Consider the following 25,629-nt stretch of genomic DNA (forward strand, 5'->3'; position numbering starts at 1 on the left):
CTTTCGCCTTCCAGTGTGGCCATGTCACCATCGACCAGTGTCCCCCTGATAGTGGGACTCAGGCTTTGGGACCGGTCTAAGCTGCAACTTGTAGTGCTACTGATTGGTCTGCACTATGAGGAAGCACTGCGGTCCCCCTCGCACGCAGCTCAGCTGTAGCTAAATGCTTCATATCAGTCAGTAACCACAACGCATCGCTGGGTAGCCCGAATTGCAGAAACGGTTTTGTCTTTTTCCAGCCGGATGAGCACAAAGGTGCAGAGATCAGACTGTGATAACCAGGTCTCCACCATCACCTGCCAGTAATAAAGGCTCACAGCCCTGTGACATCCGTCCTCTGCGCGGCTCCGGATTACACATCACTCTCATTTGTTTCTTATTATTTATAAAATCTGATATCAAATATATGGAAATATGGTTCACAAGCAGCAAAAAACAGACGATTTGTACCTAGGACCACAGTGCTGCAGAGCGTCCATGTGCTGACCACCGAGCCGCCGTTGATCTGGACGTCTTTCCTGTATCTATCGCTAATCTCCGTCTATGAGACGGTAATATCCAGGACAGTGGTCACAGTTGTATTGGTGGCTCAGTGGGTTCTCTAGTGCTCTGCAGCGCTGGGGTCCTGGGTTCAATCCCCACCATGGACACTGTCTGCACAAAGTCTGTATGTTACCTGTGGTTGGGGTCCCTCTTACACCCCACACACATACTGATTGGCCATTTATACTGTGACCCCCCAATATCTTGTATAGTATATCAGAGCTTCTAGAGATGAAGGAGTTAATTTTATACCAAGGCCAAGCTGGTAAATCATTACCAGCTCAGATATATTATACAGGACAAGATATTGGGGGTCACAGTATAAATGGCCGATCAGTATGTCTCGGGAGGGGGGGGGGGACCCCAACCACAGGGAACATGCAGATGGTGACCATGGTGGGGAGAATACACTGAGCGACTGTCCTCCAGCTCTATCAGTGGCTTTGTGGATTCTCTGGTGCTCTGCAGTGCTGGGGTCCTGGGTTCAATTTCCACCTTGGACACCATCTGCACTCCCTTCCCGCACACTCCAGACATACTGATTGACCATTTATACTTTGACACCCCCCCCCCCAATGTCCTGTATAATATATCTGAGCTGGTAGAGATTTACCAGCTTTGACTTAGTTAAAAAAAAATTCCCCCACTGATCGGGTTAGTTTTATTCTAAGTGCAAACTAGCAAATCTCTATCAGTTCAGATATAGTCTATACGGAACAAGATATTGGGGGTCACAGTGTAAATGGCCGATCGGTATGTTTCTGGGGGACCACCACAGGGAACATGGTGCCTACGGTAGGGAATTGAACCTCAGACCCCAACACTGCAGAGCACCGGAATATCCACCGAGCAGCTCCTCACCTAGCCAGCGCCTGTCTCTCATAGCTCTCACATCTTCCCATCACTAATAATGAGACGCCTAATATCAAGCCCAGCAATCAGATCTATCGGCAGCACGGGGGATTCTCCAATGCTCTGCAGCGCTGGGGTCCGGGGTTCACACCCCACGTTTGTAGTTTGTTGTCTTTGTGTTTCTTCTGTTTCTCTTTTCCTCCAAAGAAATACACAGAAAATGTAGATTCTGAGCTAATAACTAAACACCAACCACAGGGACGACAGACGCTCCGTGCAGATCGTGGGGATTGGCTCTCGGACCAGCCACCGAGCTGCCTCAATAAAGATCAGCGGTGACATCACTGAGAATGGAGAAGGGTTTATAGGTTTTATATCTTTCACCTGTTGCTTATGTTGCGCCCCTCCTGCATATTAACCCCTCCACCAGGTGGAGATTAATCGGTTGTCAGTTGATCAGTCGGCCATGGGTTGGGTGGAGTTCTTTGCTCTCTGGTCGGTGTTGGAATCTCCACGGCAGTTCATCGGGTGAGGAATGGAGGAGGTGATATTACATAAGTTCTACCCACACAATTGGTACTGCGATCTGTGTATATACCCTGATACAATCTTATATAGAGCCCATGTCCTGTTTACTGACTGGATGTGTGTGTGTGTATATATATGTGACACACAGTACCACTCCTGCCCTGTATATATACACTGCACAGTACCACTCCTCCTGTCCTGTATATATACACTGCACAGTACCACTCCTCCTGTCCTGTATATACACTGCACAGTACCACTCCTCCTGTCCTGTATATATACACTGCACAGTACCACATCTCCTGTCCTGTATATATACACTGCACAGTACCACTTCTCCTGTCCTGTGTATATACACTGCACAGTACCACTCCTCCTGTCCTGTATATATACACTGCACAGTACCACTCCTCCTGTCCTGTATATATACACTGCACAGTACCACTCCTCCTGTCCTGTATATATACACTGCACAGTACCACTCCTCCTGTCCTGTATATACACTGCACAGTACCACTCCTCCTGTCCTGTATATATACACTGCACAGTACCACATCTCCTGTCCTGTATATATACACTGCACAGAACCACTCCTCCTGTCCTGTGTATATATACACTGCACAGTACCACTCCTCCTGTCCTGTATATATACACTGCACAGTACCACATCTCCTGTCCTGTATATATACACTGCACAGTACCACTCCTCCTGTCCTGTGTATATATACACTGCACAGTACCACTCCTCCTGTCCTGTATATATACACTGCACAGTACCACTCCTCCTGTCCTGTATATATACACTGCACAGTACCACTCCTCCTGTCCTGTATATACACTGCACAGTACCACTCCTCCTGTCCTGTATATATACACTGCACAGTACCACATCTCCTGTCCTGTATATATACACTGCACAGAACCACTCCTCCTGTCCTGTGTATATATACACTGCACAGTACCACTCCTCCTGTCCTGTATATATACACTGCACAGTACCACTCCTCCTGTCCTGTATATATACACTGCACAGTACCACTCCTCCTGTCCTGTATATATACACTGCACAGTACCACTCCTCCTGTCCTGTATATATACACTGCACAGTACCACTCCTCCTGTCCTGTGTATATATACACTGCACAGTACCACTCCTCCTGTCCTGTGTATATATACACTGCACAGTACCACTCCTCCTGTCCTGTGTATATATACACTGCACAGTACCACTCCTGTCCTGTGTATATATACACTGCACAGTACCACTCCTGTCCTGTATATATACACTGCACAGTACCACTCCTCCTGTCCTGTATATATACACTGCACAGTACCACTCCTCCTGTCCTGTATATATACACTGCACAGTACCACTCCTCCTGTCCTGTATATATACACTGCACAGTACCACTCCTCCTGTCCTGTATATATACACTGCACAGTACCACTCCTCCTGTCCTGTATATATACACTGCACAGTACCACTCCTCCTGTCCTGTATATATACACACTGCACAGTACCACTCCTCCTGTCCAGTATATATACACACTGCACAGTACCACTCCTCCTGTCCAGTATATATACACACTGCACAGTACCACTCCTCCTGTCCAGTATATATACACACTGCACAGTACCACTCCTCCTGTCCAGTATATATACACACTGCACAGTACCACTCCTCCTGTCCAGTATATATACACTGCACAGTACCACTCCTCCTGTCCTGTATATATACACTGCACAGTACCACTCCTCCTGTCCTGTATATATACACTGCACAGTACCACTCCTCCTCTCCTGTATATACACATTGCACAGTACCACTCCTCCTGTCCTGTATATATACACTGCACAGTACCACTCCTCCTGTCCTGTATATATACACTGCACAGTACCACTCCTCCTGTCCTGTATATATACACTGCACAGTACCAGTCCTCCTGTATATACACTGCACAGTACCACTCCTCCTCTCCTGTATATATACACTGCACAGTACCACTCCTCCTGTCCTGTATATATACACTGCACAGTACCACTCCTCCTGTCCTGTATATATACACTGCACAGTATCACTCCTCCTGTCCTGTATATGAACACTGCACAGTACCACTCCTCCTGCCCTGTATATGAACACTGCACAGTACCACTCCTCCTGCCCTGTATATATACACTGCACAGTACCACTCCTCCTGTCCTGTATATACACATTGCACAGTACCACTCCTCCTGTCCTGTATATATACACTGCACAGTACCACTCCTCCTGTATATACACTGCACAGTACCACTCCTCCTGTCCTGTATATATACACACCGTGCAGTACCACTCCTCCTCCTGTATATATACACTGCACAGTATCACTCCTCCTGCCCTGTATATGAACACTGCACAGTACCACTCCTCCTGCCCTGTATATGAACACTGCACAGTACCACTCCTCCTGCCCTGTATATATACACTGCACAGTACCACTCCTCCTGTCCTGTATATACACATTGCACAGTACCACTCCTCCTGTCCTGTATATATACACTGCACAGTACCACTCCTCCTGTCCAGTATATATATACACTGCACAGTACCACTCCTCCTGTCCAGTATATATATACACTGCACAGTACCACTCCTCCTGTCCTGTATATATACACTGCACAGTACCACTCCTCCTGTCCTGTATATATACACTGCACAGTACCACTCCTGTCCTGTATATATACACTGCACAGTATCACTCTTCCTTTCCTGTATATATACACTGCACCACTCCTCCTGTCCTGTATATATACACTGCACAGTACCACTCCTCCTGTCCTGTATATATACACTGCACAGTACCACTCCTCCTGTCCTGTATATATACACTGCACAGTACCACTCCTCCTGTCCTGTATATATACACTGCACAGTACCCCTCCTCCTGTCCTGTATATATACACTGCACAGTACCACTCCTCCTGTCCTGTATATATACACTGCACAGTACCACTCCTCCTGTCCTGTATATATACACTGCACAGTACCACTCCTCCTGTCCTGTATATATACACTGCACAGTACCACTCCTCCTGTCCTGTATATATACACTGCACAGTACCACTCCTCCTGTCCTGTATATATACACTGCACAGTACCACTCCTCCTGTATATACACTGCACAGTACCACTCCTCCTGTCCTGTATATATACACACTGCACAGTACCACTCCTCATGTCCTGTATATATACACTGCACAGTACCACTCCTCCTGTCCTGTATATATACACACTGCACAGTACCACTCCTCATGTCCTGTATATATACACTGCACAGTACCACTCCTCCAGTCCTGTATATATACACTGCACAGTACCAGTCCTCCTGTCCTGGATATATACACTGCACAGTACCACTCCTGTCCTGTGCATATACACTGCACAGTACCACTCCTGTCCTGTATATGAACACTGCCCAGTACCACTCCTCCTGTCCTGTATATATACACTGCACAGTACCACTCCTCCTGTCCTGTATATACACTGCACAGTACCACTCCTCCTGTATATACACTGCACAGTACCACTCCTCCTGTCCTGTATATATACACACTGCACAGTACCACTCCTCCTGTCCTGTATATATACACTGCACAGTACCACTCCTCATGCCCTGTATATATACACTGCACAGTACCACTCCTCATGCCCTGTATATATACACTGCACAGTACCACTCCTCCAGTCCTGTATATATACACTGTGCAGTAACACTCCTCCTGTCCTGTATATATACACTGCACAGTACCACTCCTCCTCCTGTATATATACACTGCACAGTACCACTCCTCCTCCTGTATATATACACTGCACAGTATCACTCCTCCTGTCCTGTATATGAACACTGCACAGTACCACTCCTCCTGCCCTGTATATGAACACTGCACAGTACCACTCCTCCTGCCCTGTATATATACACTGTACAGTACCACTCCTCCTGCCCTGTATATATACACTGCACAGTACCACTCCTGCCCTGTATATATACACTGCACAGTACCACTCCTCCTGTCCTGTATATACACTGCACAGTACCACTCCTCCTGTCCTGTATATATACACACTGCACAGTACCACTCCTCCTGTCCTGTATATATACACTGCACAGTATCACTCTTCCTTTCCTGTATATATACACTGCACAGTACCACTCCTCCTGTCCTGTATATACACACTGCACAGTATCACTCCTCCTATCCTGTATATATACACTGCACAGTACCACTCCTGTCCTGTATATACACACTGCACAGTACCACTCCTCCTGTCCTGTGTATATATACACTGCACAGTAACACTCCTCCTGTCCTGTATATATACACTGCACAGTACCACTCCTCCTGTCCTGTATATACACACTGCACAGTACCACTCCTCCTGTCCTGTATATACACACTGCACAGTACCACTCCTCCTGTCCTGTATATGAACACTGCACAGTACCACTCCTCCTGTCCTGTATATATACACTGCACAGTACCACTCCTCCTGTCCTCTATATATACACTGCACAGTACCACTCCTCCTGTCCTCTATATATACACTGCACAGTACCACTCCTCCTGTCCTGTATATATACACTGCACAGTACCACTCCTCCCGTCCTGTATATATACACTGCACAGTACCACTCCTCCCGTCCTGTATACAGTGGGGGAAAAAAAGTATTTAGTCAGTCAGCAATAGTGCAAGTTCCACCACTTAAAAAGATGAGAGGCGTCTGTAATTTACATCATAGGTAGACCTCAACTATGGGAGACAAACTGAGAAAAAAAAAATCCAGAAAATCACATTGTCTGTTTTTTTTTCATTTTATTTGCATATTATGGTGGAAAATAAGTATTTGGTCAGAAACAAAATTTCATCTCAATACTTTGTGATATATCCTTTGTTGGCAATGACAGAGGTCAAACGTTTTCTGTAAGTCTTCACAAGGTTGCCACACACTGTTGTTGGTATGTTGGCCCATTCCTCCATGCAGATCTCCTCTAGAGCAGTGATGTTTTTGGCTTTTCGCTTGGCAACACGGACTTTCAACTCCCTCCAAAGGTTTTCTATAGGGTTGAGATCGGGAGACTGGCTAGGCCACTCCAGGACCTTGAAATGCTTCTTACGAAGCCACTCCTTCGTTGCCCTGGCGGTGTGCTTTGGATCATTGTCATGTTGAAAGACCCAGCCACGTTTCATCTTCAATGCCCTTTCTGATGGAAGGAGGTTTGCACTCAAAATCTCACGATACATGGCCCCATTCATTCTTTCATGTACCCGGATCAGTCATCCTGGCCCCTTTGCAGAAAAACAGCCCCAAAGCATGATGTTTCCACCACCATGCTTTACAGTAGGTATGGTGTTTGATGGATGCAACTCAGTATTCTTTTTCCTCCAAACACGACAAGTTGTGTTTCTACCAAACAGTTCCAGTTTGGTTTCATCAGACCATAGGACATTCTCCCAAAACTCCTCTGGATCATCCAAATGCTCTCTAGCAAACTTCAGACTGGCCCGGACATGTACAGGCTTAAGCAGTGGGACACGTCTGGCACTGCAGGATCTGAGTCCATGGTGGCGTAGTGTGTTACTTATGGTAGGCCTTGTTACATTGGTCCCAGCTCTCTGCAGTTCATTCACTAGGTCCCCCCGCGTGGTTCTGGGATTTTTGCTCACCGTTCTTGTGATCATTCTGACCCCACGGGGTGGGATTTTGCGTGGAGCACCAGATCGAGGGAGATTATCAGTGGTCTTGTATGTCTTCCATTTTCTAATTATTGCTCCCACAGTTGATTTCTTCACTCCAAGCTGGTTGGCTATTGCAGATTCAGTCTTCCCAGCCTGGTGCAGGGCTACAATTTTGTTTCTGGTGTCCTTTGACAGCTCTTTGGTCTTCACCATAGTGGAGTTTGGAGTCAGACTGTTTGAGGGTGTGCACAGGTGTCTTTTTATACTGATAACAAGTTTAAACAGGTGCCATTACTACAGGTAATGAGTGGAGGAAAGAGGAGACTCTTAAAGAAGAAGTTACAGGTCTGTGAGAGCCAGAAATCTTGATTGCTTGTTTCTGACCAAATACTTATTTTCCACCATAATATGCAAATAAAACAAAAAAAAAACAGACAATGTGATTTTCTGGATTTTTTTTTCTCAGTTTGTCTCCTATAGTTGAGGTCTACCTATGATGTAAATTACAGACGCCTCTCATCTTTTTAAGTGGTGGAACTTGCACTATTGCTGACTGACTAAATACTTTTTTTCCCCACTGTATATACACTGCACAGTACCACTCCTCCTGTCATGTATATGAACACTGCACAGTACCACTCCTCCTGTCCTGTATATGAACACTGCACAGCACGACTCCTCCTGTCCTGTATATATACACTGCACAGTACCACTCCTCCTGTCCTGTATATGTACATTGTACAGTACCTTTCCTCCTGTCCTGTATATATACACTGCACAGTACCACTCCTCCTGTCCTGTATATATACACTGCACAGTACCACTCCTCCTGTCCTGTATATATACACTGCACAGTACCACTCCTCCTGTCCTGTATATATACACTGCACAGTACCACTCCTCCTGTCCTGTATATATATACTGCACAGTACCACTCCTACTGTCCTGTATATATACTGCACAGTACCACTCCTCCTGTCATGTATATGAACACTGCACAGTACCACTCCTGTCCTGTATATATACACTGCACAGTACCACTTCTCCTGTCCTGTGTATATATACACTGCACAGTACCACTTCTCCTGTCCTGTATATGAACACTGCACAGTATCACTCCTCCTGTTCTGTATATGAACACTGCACAGTACCACTCCTCCTGTCCTGTATATATACACTGCACAGTACCACTCCTCCTGTCCTGTCTATATACACTGCACAGTACCACTCCTCCTGTCCTGTATATGAACACTGCACAGTACCACTTCTCCTGTCCTGTATATATACACTGCACAGTACCACTTCTCCTGTCCTGTATATATATATATATACACTGCACAGTACCACTCCTCCTGTCCTGTATATACACACTGCACCGTACCACTCCTCCTGTCCTGTATATATACACTGCACAGTACCACACCTCCTGTATATATACACTGCACAGTACCACTCTTCCTGTCCTGTATATATACACTGCACAGTACCAGTCCTCCTGTCCTGTATATATACACTGCACAGTACCACTCCTCCTGTCCTGTATATATACACTGCACAGTACCACTCCTCCTGTCCTGTATATGAACACTGCACAGTACCACTCCTCCTGTCCTTTATATATACACTGCACAGTACCACTCCTCCTGTCCTGTATATATACACTGCACAGTACCACTCCTCCTGTCCTGTATATATACACTGCACAGTACCACTCCTCCTGTCCTGTATATATACACTGCACAGTACTACTCCTCCTGTCCTGTATATATACATTGCACAGTACCACTCCTCCTGTCCTGTATATGAACACTGCACAGTACCACTTCTCCTGTCCTGTATATGAACACTGCACAGTACCACTTCTCCTGTCCTGTATATATAAACTGCACAGTACCACTTCTCCTGTCCTGTATATATACACTGCACAGTACCACTCCTCCTGTCCTGTATATATACACTGCACAGTACCACTTCTCCTGTCCTGTATATATACACTGCACAGTACCACTTCTCCTATCCTGTATATACACACTGCACAGTACCACTTCTCCTATCCTGTATATACACACTGCACAGTACCACTCCTCCTATCCTGTATATGTACACTGCACAGTACCACTCCTCCTGTCCTGTATATGTACACTGCACAGTACCACTCCTCCTGTCCTGTATATATACACTGCACAGTACCACTCTTCCTGTCCTGTATATATACACTGCACAGTACCACTCCTCCTGTCCTGTATATATACACTGCACAGTACCACTCCTCCTGTCCTGTTTATATACACTGCACAGTACCACTCCTCCTGTCCTGTATATATGCACTGCACAGTACCACTCCTCCTGTCCTGTATATATACACTGCACAGTACATCTCCTGTCCTGTATATATATACTGCACAGTACCACTCCTCCTGTCCTGTATATATACACTGCACAGTACCACTCCTCCTATCCTGTATATACACTGCACAGTACCACTCCTCCTGTCCTGTATGTATATACTGCACAGTAACACTCCTGTCCTGTATGTATACACTGCACAGTAACACCTCTCCTGTCCTCTATATATACACTGCACAGTACCACTCCTCCTGTCCTGTATATATACACACTGTGCAGTACCACTCCTCCTGTTCTGTATGTATACACTGCACAGTACCACTCCTCCTGTCCTGTATATATACACTGCACAGTACCACTCTTCCTGTCCTGTATATATACACTGCACAGTACCACTCCTCCTGTCCTGTATATATACACTGCACAGTACCACTCCTCCTGTCCTGTATATATACACTTCACAGTACCACTCCTCCTATCCTGTATATATACACTGCACAGTACCACTTCTATCCTGTATATACACACTGCACAGTACCACTCCTCCTATCCTGTATATACACACTGCACAGTACCACTCCTCCTATCCTGTATATACACACTGCACAGTACCACTCCTCCTGTCCTGTATATACACACTGCACAGTACCACATCTCCTGTCCTGTATATATATACTGCACAGTACCACTCCTCCTGTCCTGTATATATACACTGCACAGTACCACTCCTCCTATCCTGTATATACACTGCACAGTACCACTCCTCCTGTCCTGTATGTATATACTGCACAGTAACACTCCTGTCCTGTATGTATACACTGCACAGTAACACCTCTCCTGTCCTCTATATATACACTGCGCAGTACCACTCCTCCTGTCCTGTATATATACACACTGCGCAGTACCACTCCTCCTGTCCTGTATATATACACTGCACAGTACCACTCCTCCTGTCCTGTATATATACACTGCACAGTACCACTCCTCCTGTCCTGTATATATACACTGCACAGTACCACTCCTCCTGTCCTGTATATATACACTGCACAGTACCACATCTCCTGTCCTGTATATATATACTGCACAGTACCACTCCTCCTGTCCTGTATATATATATATATACTGCACAGTACCACTCCTCCTGTCCTGTATATATACACTGCACAGTACCACTCCTCCTGTCCTGTATATATACACTGCACAGTACCACATCTCCTGTCCTGTATATATATACTGCACAGTACCACTCCTCCTGTCCTGTATATATACACTGCACAGTACCACTTCTCCTGTCCTGTATATATACACTGCACAGTACCACTCCTCCTGTCCTGTATATATATACTGCACAGTACCACTCCTCCTGTCCTGTATATATACACTGCACAGTACCACTCCTCCTGTCCTGTATATATACACTGCACAGTACCACATCTCCTGTCCTGTATATATATACTGCACAGTACCACTCCTCCTGTCCTGTATATATACACTGCACAGTACCCCTCCTCCTGTCCTGTATGTATACACTGCACAGTACCACTCCTCCTGTCCTGTATATATACACTGCACAGTACCACATCTCCTGTCCTGTATATATACACTGCACAGTACCACTCCTCCTGTCCTGTGTATATATACACTGCACAGTACCACTTCTCCTGTCCTGTATATATACACTGCACAGTACCACATCTCCTGTCCTGTGTATATATATACTGCACAGTACCACTCCTCCTGTCCTGTATATATACACTGCACAGTACCACTCCTCCTGTCCTGTATATATACACTGCACAGTACCACTCCTCCTGTCCTGTATATATACACTGCACAGTACCACTCCTCCTGTCCTATATATATATACACTGTACAGTACCACTCCTCCTGTCCTGTATATATATACTGCACAGTACCACTCCTCCTGTCCTGTATATATACACTGCACAGTACCACTCCTCCTGTCCTGTATGTATACACTGCACAGTAACACCTCTCCGGTCCTCTATATATACACTGCACAGTACCACTCCTCCTGTCCTGTATATATACACTGCACAGTACCACTCCTCCTGTCCTGTATATATACACTGCACAGTACCACTCCTCCTGTCCTGTATATATACACTGCACAGTACTGCTCCTCCTGTCCTGTATATATACACTGCACAGTACCACTCCTCCTGTCCTGTATATGAACACTGCACAGTATCACTCCTCCTGTCCTGTATATATACACTGCACAGTACCACTCCTCCTGTCCTGTATATATACACTGCACAGTACCACATCTCCTGTCCTGTATATATATACTGCACAGTACCACTCCTCCTGTCCTGTATATATACACTGCACAGTACCCCTCCTCCTGTCCTGTATGTATACACTGCACAGTACCACTCCTCCTGTCCTGTATATATACACTGCACAGTACCACATCTCCTGTCCTGTATATATACACTGCACAGTACCACTCCTCCTGTCCTGTATATATACACTGCACAGTACCACTTCTCCTGTCCTGTATATATACACTGCACAGTACCACTTCTCCTGTCCTGTATATATACACTGCACAGTACCACTTCTCCTGTCCTGTATATATATACTGCACAGTACCACTCCTCCTGTCCTGTATATATACACTGCACAGTACCACTCCTCCTGTCCTGTATATATACACTGCACAGTACCACTCCTCCTGTCCTGTATATATACACTGCACAGTACCACTCCTCCTGTCCTATATATATACACTGTACAGTACCACTCCTCCTGTCCTGTATATATATACTGCACAGTACCACTCCTCCTGTCCTGTATATATACACTGCACAGTACCACTCCTCCTGTCCTGTATGTATACACTGCACAGTAACACCTCTCCGGTCCTCTATATATACACTGCACAGTACCACTCCTCCTGTCCTGTATATATACACTGCACAGTACCACTCCTCCTGTCATGTATATGAACACTGCATAGTACCACTTCTACCCTCCTGTCTTACAGTAAGGGTGGTCGGAGGAGTTTCCAGATGCCCTTGCCGCTGCCGCTTCCGCAGTACCTCTTGGTGTTCGGTCTGGGTGACTGGGATTTATATTCTGGAGATTCCTGTATTGTGGCCGAGCTGTTGGCAGGGTCGGCGGAGCCACAGTGTATAGGACGCCTATCCGCTGAGTGCAGGTATAGTGTATGCAGGTAGTGTGTGGTGCTGGGAACAGAGGGTAATGAGCTGCACCCCATTCAGCAGGTCCCTGGTCTGGGACGGTGACTGGAGTCTAGACATCGTCAGGGAGTGCATCAGGTTAACCGCACAAGGAATGCCAGCTAAACTGCGCCTCACTGTGTCCGGAAAGGTAAAAATCGCATCCTCTGCCCCCTGTGCCCCCTCGCCCCAGTGCCCTTTAACACCTTTTTCATCTCCTTTGTGTAGGGATATAAAGGTTTGGGTTTCAGTAGCAGTACCCCTGCCAGGAGGATCAGTATTGGACCACCCAGTAGCCCGATGTTATCGGAGAGCACAATTGCCCACGTGAGAGTGCTCGAGGGTCTGGTGGAGGTGGGCACGAGAGATGGCAGGATGTGTGCCTACGGTCTATAATGATGCATACTTCTAGTGTGATCTTCTGTCCTCTAGGAGAAGGGTTACAGTACGGAGGTGGTGCAGCGGGCATCTTGTGCCATACTAAAGGATTCCCCACCACGGAGTCTGCCAAGCAAGGATGAAGGGGCAAGATCACTGGACCCCTGCTGCCGGAAGGCAAATATTGTGCCCAGAAACCCCAGAAGACTCCGGTTTGGTAGCAAAGGATCTGAAGATGGTACTGCGGGGGCAGGTGAGTAAAACTCATGAGGAGCCTTCTAATGGTCCTCCATAGGTGGCACGCGCCATCACCACTGCCTGGCACTGGTACCAGACTGGAGGACGGCGCCTCTCTGAACACTGATCATCCCACAATTCTTCCAGTGTGTCCGTCAGGTCGATGGGGCCACAGTGTCTGCCTCTGCGATCCTGAAACGGCTGTTTTGATTGGTGGAGAAGGAGCCAATGAAAAGTCAAGTCCGGACTCGCTGTGGAAGCTGGAGCTAGGTACCCCGCCGTGCCCACCCTGACAGTGTGGATACCATGTGTACATATCATATCCCCAGCAGAGTCCATTAGTCGGGGTGGCAAATGGGTGATGGGTGAGAGGAAGACCTGCAGGATACTGGTGATGTGTTGAATGACTAATCGGGTGATGTCGACATTGATGGCACCCACTGATGCTGATTTGGGAGTGGGGACGCTGATGGCACCTGATGATGATGTGGGAGTGGGCAGACACTGGCGGCACCTGGTGATGATAATGATGATGTGGTAGAGGGATGAGATTAGAGGCACCTGGCGATGATGATGTGGGAGATGGGCAGCACTGGTGGGACACGGTGATGATGTGGGAGATGGGCGGCACTGGTGGCACCCGATGATGATGATGTGGGAGATGGGCGGCACTCTGTGATGATGATGTGGGAGAGGGGTGATACCCGATGATGATGAGGGGCGACACGGACGGCATCCAGTGATGATGTGGGAAATGAGGTGACATAAGGGTGCTGTCATGGGAACAGGGGCGACAATTGCATCATGATGGGGTGCAATACTGTTAACCCTTGGTTTCCTGACCTCTTTCTTCTTGCTCCCACTCAGACAATGATTTCTGGTTCCAAATGGATGGCTTGTGTTCGGCTCCTCAGTGCTCCAGGGGCCACACTGCAACCTTTGACTCAGAGAGCAAGAAAGTGTATGTTTATGGGGGCATGTGGGAGAAGCGTTGGCTCCGCAATGTGTATGTGCTGGACACGCAGGACTGGAAGTGGACGCTGCTGGCGGTGAGTCATGACGACAGCCATATCCCACATGGAGGGGCCTCTGGTGACAGCTGCTGACTGATGTCCTCTTCGGCAGGCGGTGGGGAAGGTGCCCACACTGTGCCACCACACGGCCGCCATGTACCAGCGGGAGCTCTATGTGTTCGGGGGTCTGTGTCCACAGGTGGGCGCCGATTCTGGAGTATGCACCAGTGTCCTTTATATCTTCAACCCTGAATACAAGATCTGGTATCAGCCCATTGTGGAGGGCGAGCGGCCGCTGCCCCGATACGGGTGAGGATGGTGACCCTCTCAGTAAGGCGAGTGCTGTTCCACAGGAAATAAAGGATAGAGGATGTCTACCCCGATCAATCAGCGGGCGTCTGAAATTGGGGTGGATGAATGGATAGAGGAGGGAAGCTCCTGATGTTTGGGGGAGATGAGTGGGCGATGGGGTCCTGGTGTTTGGGGTTGCTGTACGGGAATCTTCACATTTTCTCTCTGCTCCCCTCTTGCAGTCACAGTGCTACGCTCCTTGGTAACCGCCTTGTCCTGTTTGGGGGTCGCAGGGCTCCAACTCCAGTTTATCTCAATGATGTTCACATCCTGGACTTGGGTAAGGCTCTGTATGAAGTGTGACATCATAGGTGTGACATCATCCCAGAGTACCAATAATGCAAATGCACTGCTTTGCAGGTTACATGGAGTATACAGCAGTGGCCTACCCATCCTTGTCTGAGAGACCGTCCCCCCGCTGGTGAGAAAGCGCCCCCCCCTGTACTCCTTCCCCATTACATCCACCTCTGTATAATGACTCTCTGCCTCTGTGTTCTGGAAGCTTCCACGCGGCCATGCAAGCGTCTGAGCACAAGGTCCTGGTCCACGGAGGTTGTTCTGGCAGTGGTTTTTTGACTGACACCTTTATCTTCAATCTGGGTAAGTGCCAGGATGATGGAGGTTGTAGTAGGTGAGAAGCTATAGGCTGAGTTATTAGAAGTAGGGGTGTCTGGTGCCTACATGTTGGGTATGACCTTCCTCACCACCTTGGTGGGGCCTTGGGGTTCTCTGAGCCTTAGGGGCCCAGGCTCCTGTATATAATACAGATAATCTGTACCCAAGCGCCATCTATCTAGGCCTGATACCAAGGTAAGTACTGCTTCTTCCCACCCGTGACCCTGGATCCCTTTCAAGGAGAGATGGTGGAGTGTCAGCAGTGGCTAAGTGATTTCTGACTCTTCTGTCTTGCAGGCACCTTGTCCTGGAGCCCCATAAGGTTTGGGGAAAATCCGCAAATGCCCCGCGCCGGTCACACACTGCTCAACCTAAGCTCCTCCTCCCTGACAGATTCCGACAAGGAGGAGTGCAAGGGACGGAGCCTGGTCCGGGTTCTCGTTATTGGAGGATCGGACGGGGCTGGCACCTTCTACAGTGATTACCCCAAGTTTAAGGTGGACCTGAGTATCAGCTGAGACATCGCTGGGTGGAGGTGATGGTACAGAGCACAGCACACGGTGAAAGATGGTGGTTTATTGTATCAGTGGCTGCACGCTCACTAAACACGGATTATTAGAATGGCAGCTGGTGCCTCTCCACAGGTCCTTCCTAGCCATTGCTGGGCGCTGGATCCACAGCTCATTAGGCTCGTAGCTCTGGCGGTGTATCTGGCTGCCGAGATGGATGACTGATCTGAAATGCCTCCAGCTGGAGCAGAGCCCGATTGATTCTGGAGATTGTAGGGAACGGGGTCATATCCACCTGAAACCTGCATAAAGGATGGGACACGATGAATGTACCGATGGCAGCAGAGGGGGGCTCCACTCCTGGATGTAGCACCAGTCCGATGTTACTGATAAAAGCCGAGATTTCTACATATTTAATCTACTTTAACGTTTTTATTTCCCAAACATCATTCTAATGACGGCCATTGCGCCTGCACTGGTACTCTCTGATATCAACCATCTGGACCATAGGAAAATTGTGCCTAGAGACGGCTCACTGACTTCTAAGCCAGAGGATAGTGGGCATGCTTTATACCCTGCACACAGAAAGGTAGATGAGGAACAGGGTGCCAGGGAGACCAGAGGAAGAGAAAGTCTGTGTCAGGGAGAAGACAAGAGGAAAAAAAGAGAGTGGGCGCCAGGGAGACAAGAGGAAAAAGAGAGTGGATGCCAGAGAGAAGGGAGACCAGAGGAAGAGAGTCTGTGTCAGGGAGAGAAGAAGGGAGACAAAAGGAAAAAGACTGGGCGCCAGGTAGAGAAGGGAGTCAAGAGGAAGAAAGTGGGTCGCAGGCAGAAAAGGGAAAACAAAGGAGAGAGAGTGGGCATCAGGGAGACCGGAGGAAGAGAGTTCAACAGAGAAAATCGAAAAAACTATACAGGAGAAGGACTGGCGCCATGTAGCCACGGTACAGAAAGTGATGCTGTGGATGAGGGGCACAGTGATTCATGTCTCCAGTTTCAAGAAGCGGCAGGACATGTTTTCTGGGGAAGTTGTAATCAGTGTCATGATGAGATACACGTCACAGCTGGCCATGGGCACCCAGGGATCATGCTGCTACGTGTTAGTACAGGGAGGGGGCACTCTTCTCTGAACCACTGGGATGTGATGATATCTAAGGGGCTAACCAGTCAGTAATTGCGCTGACTCGAGCTGCTGCAGTGGGGTGATGAAGGAGCGTGAAAGTAAGGCTGATAACAGAGAGCAAGAACTGCCCCCCCCACAACAATACAGTATGGATTGGGACGCCGTTCACACTCAGCAGGGGCCCCAGTAGGGTTGAGGCCCGGGTCACATATGGATGTCATCTCACCTGTCCGCGTTGGCCACTTGTGGAACCAGACACAGATCGGCCATTGTTACCTGTGTACACAGGAAGATGATTGGCTGAAGGCACAGATGAGTGTCAACTTGCCTGGCCCTGAAGCCATCCTACCTCGTCACTCACGCAGTAGCGTCCGGCTGTGTCCCGAAGCAACAGCTCCAGAGCTGGAAAAGGGAGACGGGCGGTTACAGGCGGCCCCTTGTTGTGGGAGCACTCACCCCAAAGAGGAGTTAGGGGTGTCCAGCTCACTGTCACCTTCTGGTGAAATAACACTCCAAACAACCACTGCCCCTCCACTACACTGCTGTGGGGCTCCGCACCTTCTGCCCGGGTCTCACCTTGGAATCCCCTGGTGATGTAGTGCTGCGCCCACTCCAGGCTTCTGTCTCCAACTCTCTGCAGCACATCCAGATTCTGGGGGGAAAGACATGCAAGATGAGACGTGGGGTCTCCACACCCAATCACTGTGCAACTAGGGGGTACGCGCCTGCACCGGCTGGATCCCGGAGGCAATGTGGTCACTGATCATCCGACACTGTGCTCTCTTCAGGGGGTCTCCAGGGAGTAATGGGGGGAGCGGCCGCGTCTCCTCCAAGTATTCAATGATGGCGAGCTGCAGGGGACAGAGACAATGACAGGACGATGCAGGAACCATGCAGCTCCTCACCCCAAACTGACAGTGACAGCGTGTACCATGCAGCTCCTCATCCCACACTGACAGCGGGAAACATGCAGCTCCTCATCCGATAGTGACAGCGGAAAATGTACAGCTCCTCATCCCACACTGACAGCGTGTACCATGCAGCTCCTCACCCCAAACTGACAGTGACAGCGTGTACCATGCAGCTCCTCATCCCACACTGACAGCGGGAAACATGCAGCTCCTCATCCGATAGTGACAGCGGAAAATGTACAGCTCCTCATCCCACACTGACAGCGTGTACCATGCAGCTCCTCACCCCAAACTGACAGTGACAGCGTGTACCATGCAGCTCCTCATCCCACACTGACAGCGGGAAACATGCAGCTCCTCATCCGATAGTGACAGCGGGTAAAGTGCAGCTCCTCACCCCACATTGGCAAAGGGAACTGTGCAGTTTCTCACCTCACACTGACAGCAGGAACCATGCAGCTCCTCACACCATACTCTAATCTAATCTAATGGACACACCAGGGACCAGGTGTTAATTACTCCCAGCTTGCTGCTGGGAGTTGCCGGTGATATTTCCATTTCCCTGTTGAGGCTTGGAGGTATAGCAGTCAGCTATCTTCCTCTTTGGTGTTTCAGAGTCTACTCAAAGCTTAGTGTGCAATTTGTTTGTGTATCCTGTCTTTAGTGGTAGTGTGGCTTGACTATTGCCCTTCCTGTCTTTCCCTGTGCAGGGCTTACTACTAGGGGCAGGCAGGGGTTAGGTATCCTGCTCGGCGATAGGTGCAGAACCTATATAGGGACGTTAGGGCAGACCGGGGGGGTGGGTAGGAGCTGCATGGTTCCAGCTGTCAGTGTGGGGAGGAGGAGCTGCACTCTTCTCGATGTCAGTGTGGGGTGAGGAGCTGCACGGTTCACGCTGTCAGTGTGTCACACACAGTGTAGGAAAGACTAAGTTCAACACTAGGGGAAAGGGAACCCAACACTTGGTAAGGGGGGAGTGGAGACCCCCTAGGCAGATCTTAGACTAGTTACACACTAGCATTCAGGAGGGCTGAGGATGGCAGCCACTTCCTCCTTTCTTCCTCCGTAAAGCTCCGCCTACCACCGCATGCGTTCAGCGCTTCCCTGCTTACCTATCTTTAACATTGGGTACACAGGGACATGCGATATATGCGGATGCGTCAACATGCAGCGATTTGACATGTGCGGCGACCGCACGGAAATGCAGTACACAGGGAAACGCTGGACGCATGCGGTGGTAGGTGGAGCTTTACGGAGGAAGAAAGGAGGAAGTGGCTGCCATCCTCAGCCCTCCTGAACGCTAGTGTGAAACTAGCCTAAGATCTGCCTAGGGGTCTCCACTCCCCCCTTCCCAAGTGTTGGGTTCCCTTCCCCTTATACCTTAGTGTTGAACTTAGTGTGTCACACACAGTATATGAAAGACTGACAGCGGGAACCGTGCAGCTCCTCACCCCACACTGACATCGAGAAAAATGCAGCGCCTCCTCCTACACAGACAGCAGGAAAAGTGCAGCTCCTCACCCCACACTGACAGCTGAAACCATGCAGCTCCTACCCCCCCCAGTGACAGCGGGAAAAGTGCAGCTCCTGAAACCACGGTGACAGTGGATAAAGTGCACCTCCTCACTGCACACTGACAGCAGGAAAAGTGCAGCTTCTCACCTCACAGTGACCGCAAGAAAACTGCAGCTCCTCACCCCACAATGACAGCGGGAACCATGCGGCTCCTCACCCCACACTGACAGCGGGAACCGTGTAGCTGCTCACCCTACACTGACAGTGAGAACCGTGCGGCTCCCCCCAGCACACACATACTGACAGCGAGAACTGTACAGCCCCCACCCCACACACTGAAAGGGGAAAATGTGCAGCTCCTCCCCTCCCAGTAACATTGGGAACCTTGCAGCTCCTTCAATCACAGTGACAGCAGGAACCTTACAGTTCCTCACCCTACACTGACAGGGTGAACCCTGCAGCTCCTTACCCCACACTGACAGTGGGAATTGTGTAGCTCCTCATCTGCAGCTCCTCCCCCACACACTGACAGCGGGAACCTGCAGCTTCTCCCCCCCACAGTGTCAACAAGAGCAGTACAGCTTCTCCCTCCCACACTGAAAGCAGGAACCTTGTAGCTCCTCCACCAACAGTGACAGTGGGAAAAGTGTAGATCCTCCCCCACCCCACAGTGGCAGTGGGAAAAGTGCAGCTCCTCCCCTTGCAGTGACAGCGGGAACCACCCTGCTCCTCAACCCACAATGACAACGTGAACCGTGCAGCTCGTCCCTCCACACTGACAGCGGGAACCGTGCAGCTCCTCACCCCACACTGACAGAGGGAATCGTGCAGCATCTCACTTCATACTGACAGAGGGAATCGTGCAGCACTTCCCGCTGTCAGTGTGGGGGAGGAGCTGCACGATTCCCTCTGTCAGTTTGGAGTGAGAAGCTGCACGATTTCCTCTGTCAGTGTGTGGTGAGAAGCTACACTTTTCCCTCTGTCAGTGTGGGGGGGAGAAGTGTAGCTTCTCACCCCACAGTGACAGCTGTAAGCGTGCAGCTCCTCACCCCACTGTGACAGTGGGAACCATACAGCTTCTTCCCACACACTAACTGCAGGAACTGTGCAGCTCCTCACCCCACACTGACAGCAGGAGCCGTGCAGGTCCTTACCCCACACTGACAATGGGAACCGTGCAGCTCCTCACTCCATACTGACAGAGGGAACCATGCAGCTCCTCACCCTAAACTGACAGAGGGAATCGTGCAGCTCCTCACTCCATACTGACAGAGGGAACCATGCAGCTCCTCACCCTAAACTGACAGAGGGAATCGTGCAGCTCCTCACTCCATACTGACAGAGGGAACCATGCAGCTCCTCACCCTAAACTGACAGAGGGAATCGTGCAGCTCCTCACTCCATACTGACAGAGGGAACCATGCAGCTCCTCACCCTAAACTGACAGAGGGAATCGTGCAGCTCCTCACTCCATACTGACAGAGGGAACCATGCAGCTCCTCACCCTAAACTGACAGAGGGAATCGTGCAGCTCCTCACTCCATACTGACAGAGGGAACCATGCAGCTCCTCACCCTAAACTGACAGAGGGAATCGTGCAGCTCCTCACTCCATACTGACAGAGGGAACCATGCAGCTCCTCACCCTAAACTGACAGAGGGAATCGTGCAGCTCCTCACTCCATACTGACAGAGGGAACCATGCAGCTCCTCACCCTAAACTGACAGAGGGAATCGTGCAGCTCCTCACTCCATACTGACAGAGGGAACCATGCAGCTCCTCACCCTAAACTGACAGAGGGAATCGTGCAGCTCCTCACCCTAAACTGACAGAGGGAACCATGCAGCTCCTCACCCTAAACTGACAGAGGGAATCGTGCAGCTCCTCACTCCATACTGACAGAGGGAACCATGCAGCTTCTCACCCTAAACTGACAGAGGGAATCGTGCAGCTCCTCACTCCATACTGACAGAGGGAACCATGCAGCTCCTCACCCTAAACTGACAGAGGGAATCGTGCAGCTCCTCACTCCATACTGACAGAGGGAACCATGCAGCTCCTCACCCTAAACTGACAGAGGGAATCGTGCAGCTCCTCACTCCATACTGACAGAGGGAACCATGCAGCTCCTCACCCTAAACTGACAGAGGGAATTGTGCAGCTCCTCCCCCACATTGACAGCGGGAAAAGTATAGCTTCTCACCCCACACTGACAGCGGTAAGCGTGCAGCTCCTCACCCCACACAATTGTGAAACTTACCGACTGGCTCAGGGTCACGCCATCGATCCGCAGTGCCGGCACCTGCTGCATGGGATTCACTCGCTTGTATTCATCTGTCCGCTGTGGGAACAGAATAACGAAGGTGACAGGAGCGCACTGCGGACCCCCTACACCCCAAGAGTCTTTACAACCCACACTCTCACCTGCTGTCCGCCGTCCTGGATCAGATTCACTGGACGTAGGTCATACTCAATGCCCTTAAGAGCCAGGGCTGTGCAGGTGCAAAAAAGGAAATCATAAAAATTGCAGAACTTCTCCCCACAGCCCTATCCCAGACCAGAGAGCAGGGTACTCACCGATCCTGACCCTCCACGAGCAGGAACTGCGAAAATAGCTGAATAATAGGGGCTACAGGAAGAGCAGAGAAAGTCATACACAGCACCAGACGTACAGCCCCCAATATATCGCCTGTACCCCAGCACAACACACAGCCCCAATATATCGCCTGTACCCCAGCACAACACACAGCCCCAATATATCGCCTGTACCCCAGCACAATACACAGCCCCAATATATCGCCTGTACCCCAGCACAATACACAGCCCCAATATATCGCCTGTACCCCAGCACAATACACAGCCCCAATATATCGCCTGTACCCCAGCACAATACACAGCCCCAATATATCGCCTGTACCCCAGCACAATACACAGCCCCAATATATCGCCTGTACCCCAGCACAATACACAGCCCCAATATATCGCCTGTACCCCAGCACAATACACAGCCCCAATATATCGCCTGTACCCCAGCACAATACACAGCCCCAATATATCGCCTGTACCCCAGCACAATACACAGCCCCAATATATCGCCTGTACCCCAGCACAATACACAGCCCCAATATATCGCCTGTACCCCAGCACAATACACAGCCCCAATATATCGCCTGTACCCCAGCACAATACACAGCCCCATCAGCAAGTCACCTTCTCCACAGCCGCCATCACAGCAGACAACGGGGAGACGCTCCTCTCTGACCAATCTGAATAGTTGGCAGGATCCTCCCCCGGCAGAACCTTTACTCCATGTGGGATACATTAGTGAACAGATGGAGGAGCAAAGTGCATCTGCAGCACAGTGTCCCAAAAACAAGAGTAATGGTAGCCGTGTATATAGAGGGCGCCAAGAAAACTGGTGTATATGGGGAGCAGTGATAACACCGGGGTTTACAGGGGGGCAGTGATTACACTGATGTATACGGGGGGCAGTGATTACACTGATGTATACGGGGGGCAGTGATTACACTGATGTATACAGGGGGGCAGTGATTACACTGATGTATACGGGGGGGCAGTGATTACACTGATGTATACGGGGGGGCAGTGATTACACTGATGTATACGGGGGGGCAGTGATTACACTGATGTATACGGGGGGGCAGTGAGTACACTGATGTATACGGGGGGGCAGTGATTACACTGATGTATACGGGGGGGCAGTGATTACACTGATGTATACGGGGGGGCAGTGATTACACTGATGTATACGGGGGGGCAGTGATTACACTGATGTATACGGGGGGGCAGTGATTACACTGATGTATACGGGGGGCAGTGGTTACACTGATGTATACGGGGGGCAGTGATTACACTGATGTATACGGGGGGGCAGTGGTTACACTGATGTATACGGGGGGCAGTGGTTACACTGATGTATACGGGGGGGCAGTGAGTACACTGATGTATACGGGGGGGCAGTGAGTACACTGATGTATACGGGGGGGCAGTGAGTACACTGATGTATACGGGGGGGCAGTGAGTACACTGATGTATACGGGGGGCAGTGATTAAACTGATGTATACGGGGGGGCAGTGAGTACACTGATGTATACGGGGGGGGCAGTGAGTACACTGATGTATACGGGGGGGGCAGTGAGTACACTGATGTATACGGGGGGGGCAGTGAGTACACTGATGTATACGGGGGGCAGTGATTACACTGATGTATACGGGGGGGCAGTGAGTACACTGATGTATACGGGGGGGGCAGTGATTACACTGATGTATACGGGGGGGGCAGTGATTACACTGATGTATACGGGGGGGGCAGTGATTACACTGATGTATACAGGGGGGCAGTGATTACACTGATGTATACAGGGGGGCAGTGATTACACTGATGTATACAGGGGGGCAGTGATTACACTGATGTATACAGGGGGGCAGTGATTACACTGATGTATACGGGGGGGCAGTGATTACACTGATGTATACGGGGGGACAGTGATTACACTGATGTATACGGGGGGGCAGTGATTACACTGATGTATACAGGGGGGCAGTGATTACACTGATGTATACGGGGGGGCAGTGATTACACTGATGTATACGGGGGGGCAGTGATTACACTGATGTATACGGGGGGGCAGTGATTACACTGATGTATACGGGGGGGCAGTGATTAAACTGATGTATACGGGGGGCAGTGATTACACTGATGTATACAGGGGGGCAGTGATTACACTGATGTATACGGGGGGCAGTGATTACACTGATGTATACGGGGGGGCAGTGATTACACTGATGTATACGGGGGGGCAGTGATTACACTGATGTATACGGGGGGGCAGTGATTAAACTGATGTATACAGGGGGGCAGTGATTACACTGATGTATACGGGGGGGCAGTGATTACACTGATGTATACGGGGGGCAGTGATTACACTGATGTATACAGGGGGGCAGTGATTACACTGATGTATACGGGGGGCAGTGATTACACTGATGTAGACGGGGGGCAGTGATTACACTGATGTAGACGGGGGGCAGTGATTGCACTGATGTATACGGGGGGGCAGTGATTACACTGATGTATACGGGGGGCAGTGATTGCACTGATGTATACGGGGGGGGCAGTGATTACACTGATGTATATGGGGGGGGAGGTGAATACACCGGGGTATATGAAGGGACTGTGAATACACCTGTGTATATGGGGGGACAGTGATTACACCAGGGTATGGGGGGGGGTGATTACACCAGGGTATACTAAGGGGGCGGCAATTACTCTGATGTATATGGTGGCGGTGAATACACTGAGGTAAACGGGGGGGGGGGGGGCAGTAATTACTCTGATGTGTATTGGGGACGTGATTATACGGGGGGGAGTGATTACATCGGGGTATACAGGGGTGGTGGTTATAGGGAGTTGTATGTGGTATTACTGCTCCTATTAGCGTGCAGTATGTTCTGTTCTTCTTGTCACTACAAGTCCCAGAATGCCTGTTATCACCAGTGACACAGATCTGACCAATCAGCCTCTTACCTTGCATGCGGCCGCCATGTTTCCGTCGTCTTTACTCGCGCCGCCCCCACATAGATGGCAGCTGCGGCCATGTTATTGGAGTCCCGACAATGTTGTGCGGCTGCTCAGTGCGACCTCTGGTGTCTGGTCGCCATGGTGATGACGGGGACTCCGCAAGACTGCCAGCTCAGGCGGCCGCGGCGGCGGCAGAACAGGCCGGGAATGGAGCAGGCGATGTCCGGGGGCCGCACTGGG

General features: G+C 49.7%; 3 protein-coding genes across 7 annotated transcripts in view; 2 read left to right on the forward strand and 1 right to left on the reverse strand.

Annotated features, from left to right (window-relative positions):
• The first annotated feature begins 1,178 nt into the window (after positions 1-1,178).
• LOC141099229 (kelch domain-containing protein 1-like) lies at positions 1,179-16,710 on the forward strand. Of its 4 annotated transcripts, none has more exons than XM_073587396.1 (12): positions 1,179-1,923; positions 13,000-13,173; positions 13,238-13,346; positions 13,424-13,522; positions 13,628-13,826; positions 13,958-14,080; positions 14,678-14,859; positions 14,936-15,132; positions 15,357-15,454; positions 15,535-15,595; positions 15,677-15,774; positions 16,087-16,710. In XM_073587396.1, the coding sequence occupies exons 1-12, from the start codon at positions 1,862-1,864 to the stop codon at positions 16,305-16,307; spliced, it is 1,623 nt and encodes a 540-aa protein (XP_073443497.1). In that variant the 5' UTR covers positions 1,179-1,861; the 3' UTR covers positions 16,308-16,710. The 4 variants fall into 4 exon arrangements, with proteins under 4 accessions (XP_073443497.1, XP_073443481.1, XP_073443489.1 ...); XM_073587380.1 differs by having other exon boundaries at positions 1,598-1,923; positions 13,424-13,549; XM_073587388.1 differs by having other exon boundaries at positions 1,790-1,923; positions 13,241-13,346; positions 13,424-13,549.
• GSTZ1 (glutathione S-transferase zeta 1) lies at positions 16,346-25,533 on the reverse strand. 2 transcript variants are annotated; one of them, XM_073587417.1, is made up of 9 exons: positions 25,396-25,533; positions 22,425-22,476; positions 22,272-22,339; positions 22,108-22,188; positions 18,147-18,272; positions 17,998-18,073; positions 17,771-17,823; positions 17,648-17,697; positions 16,346-16,600 (listed from the first exon to the last, which is right to left on the reverse strand). In XM_073587417.1, the coding sequence occupies exons 1-9, from the start codon at positions 25,411-25,413 to the stop codon at positions 16,474-16,476; spliced, it is 651 nt and encodes a 216-aa protein (XP_073443518.1). In that variant the 5' UTR covers positions 25,414-25,533; the 3' UTR covers positions 16,346-16,473. The 2 variants fall into 2 exon arrangements, with proteins under 2 accessions (XP_073443518.1, XP_073443528.1); XM_073587427.1 differs by lacking the exon at positions 25,396-25,533 and adding an exon at positions 23,058-23,197.
• Positions 25,534-25,558: 25 nt separating this feature from the next.
• Positions 25,559-25,629, forward strand: part of POMT2 (protein O-mannosyltransferase 2) — a 36,207-nt gene continuing 36,136 nt past the window's right edge. The window contains exon 1 of the mRNA XM_073587334.1: positions 25,559-25,629. This exon is cut by the window's right edge and continues 63 nt beyond it. The gene's annotated coding sequence lies outside the window, so the exon portion shown is untranslated.

This window comes from Dendrobates tinctorius, unplaced genomic scaffold, assembly GCF_039654945.1.
Source record: "Dendrobates tinctorius isolate UK_male_01 unplaced genomic scaffold, ASM3965494v1 ptg000010l, whole genome shotgun sequence".
In the NCBI taxonomy this organism is placed as follows: Eukaryota; Metazoa; Chordata; class Amphibia; order Anura; family Dendrobatidae; genus Dendrobates; species Dendrobates tinctorius.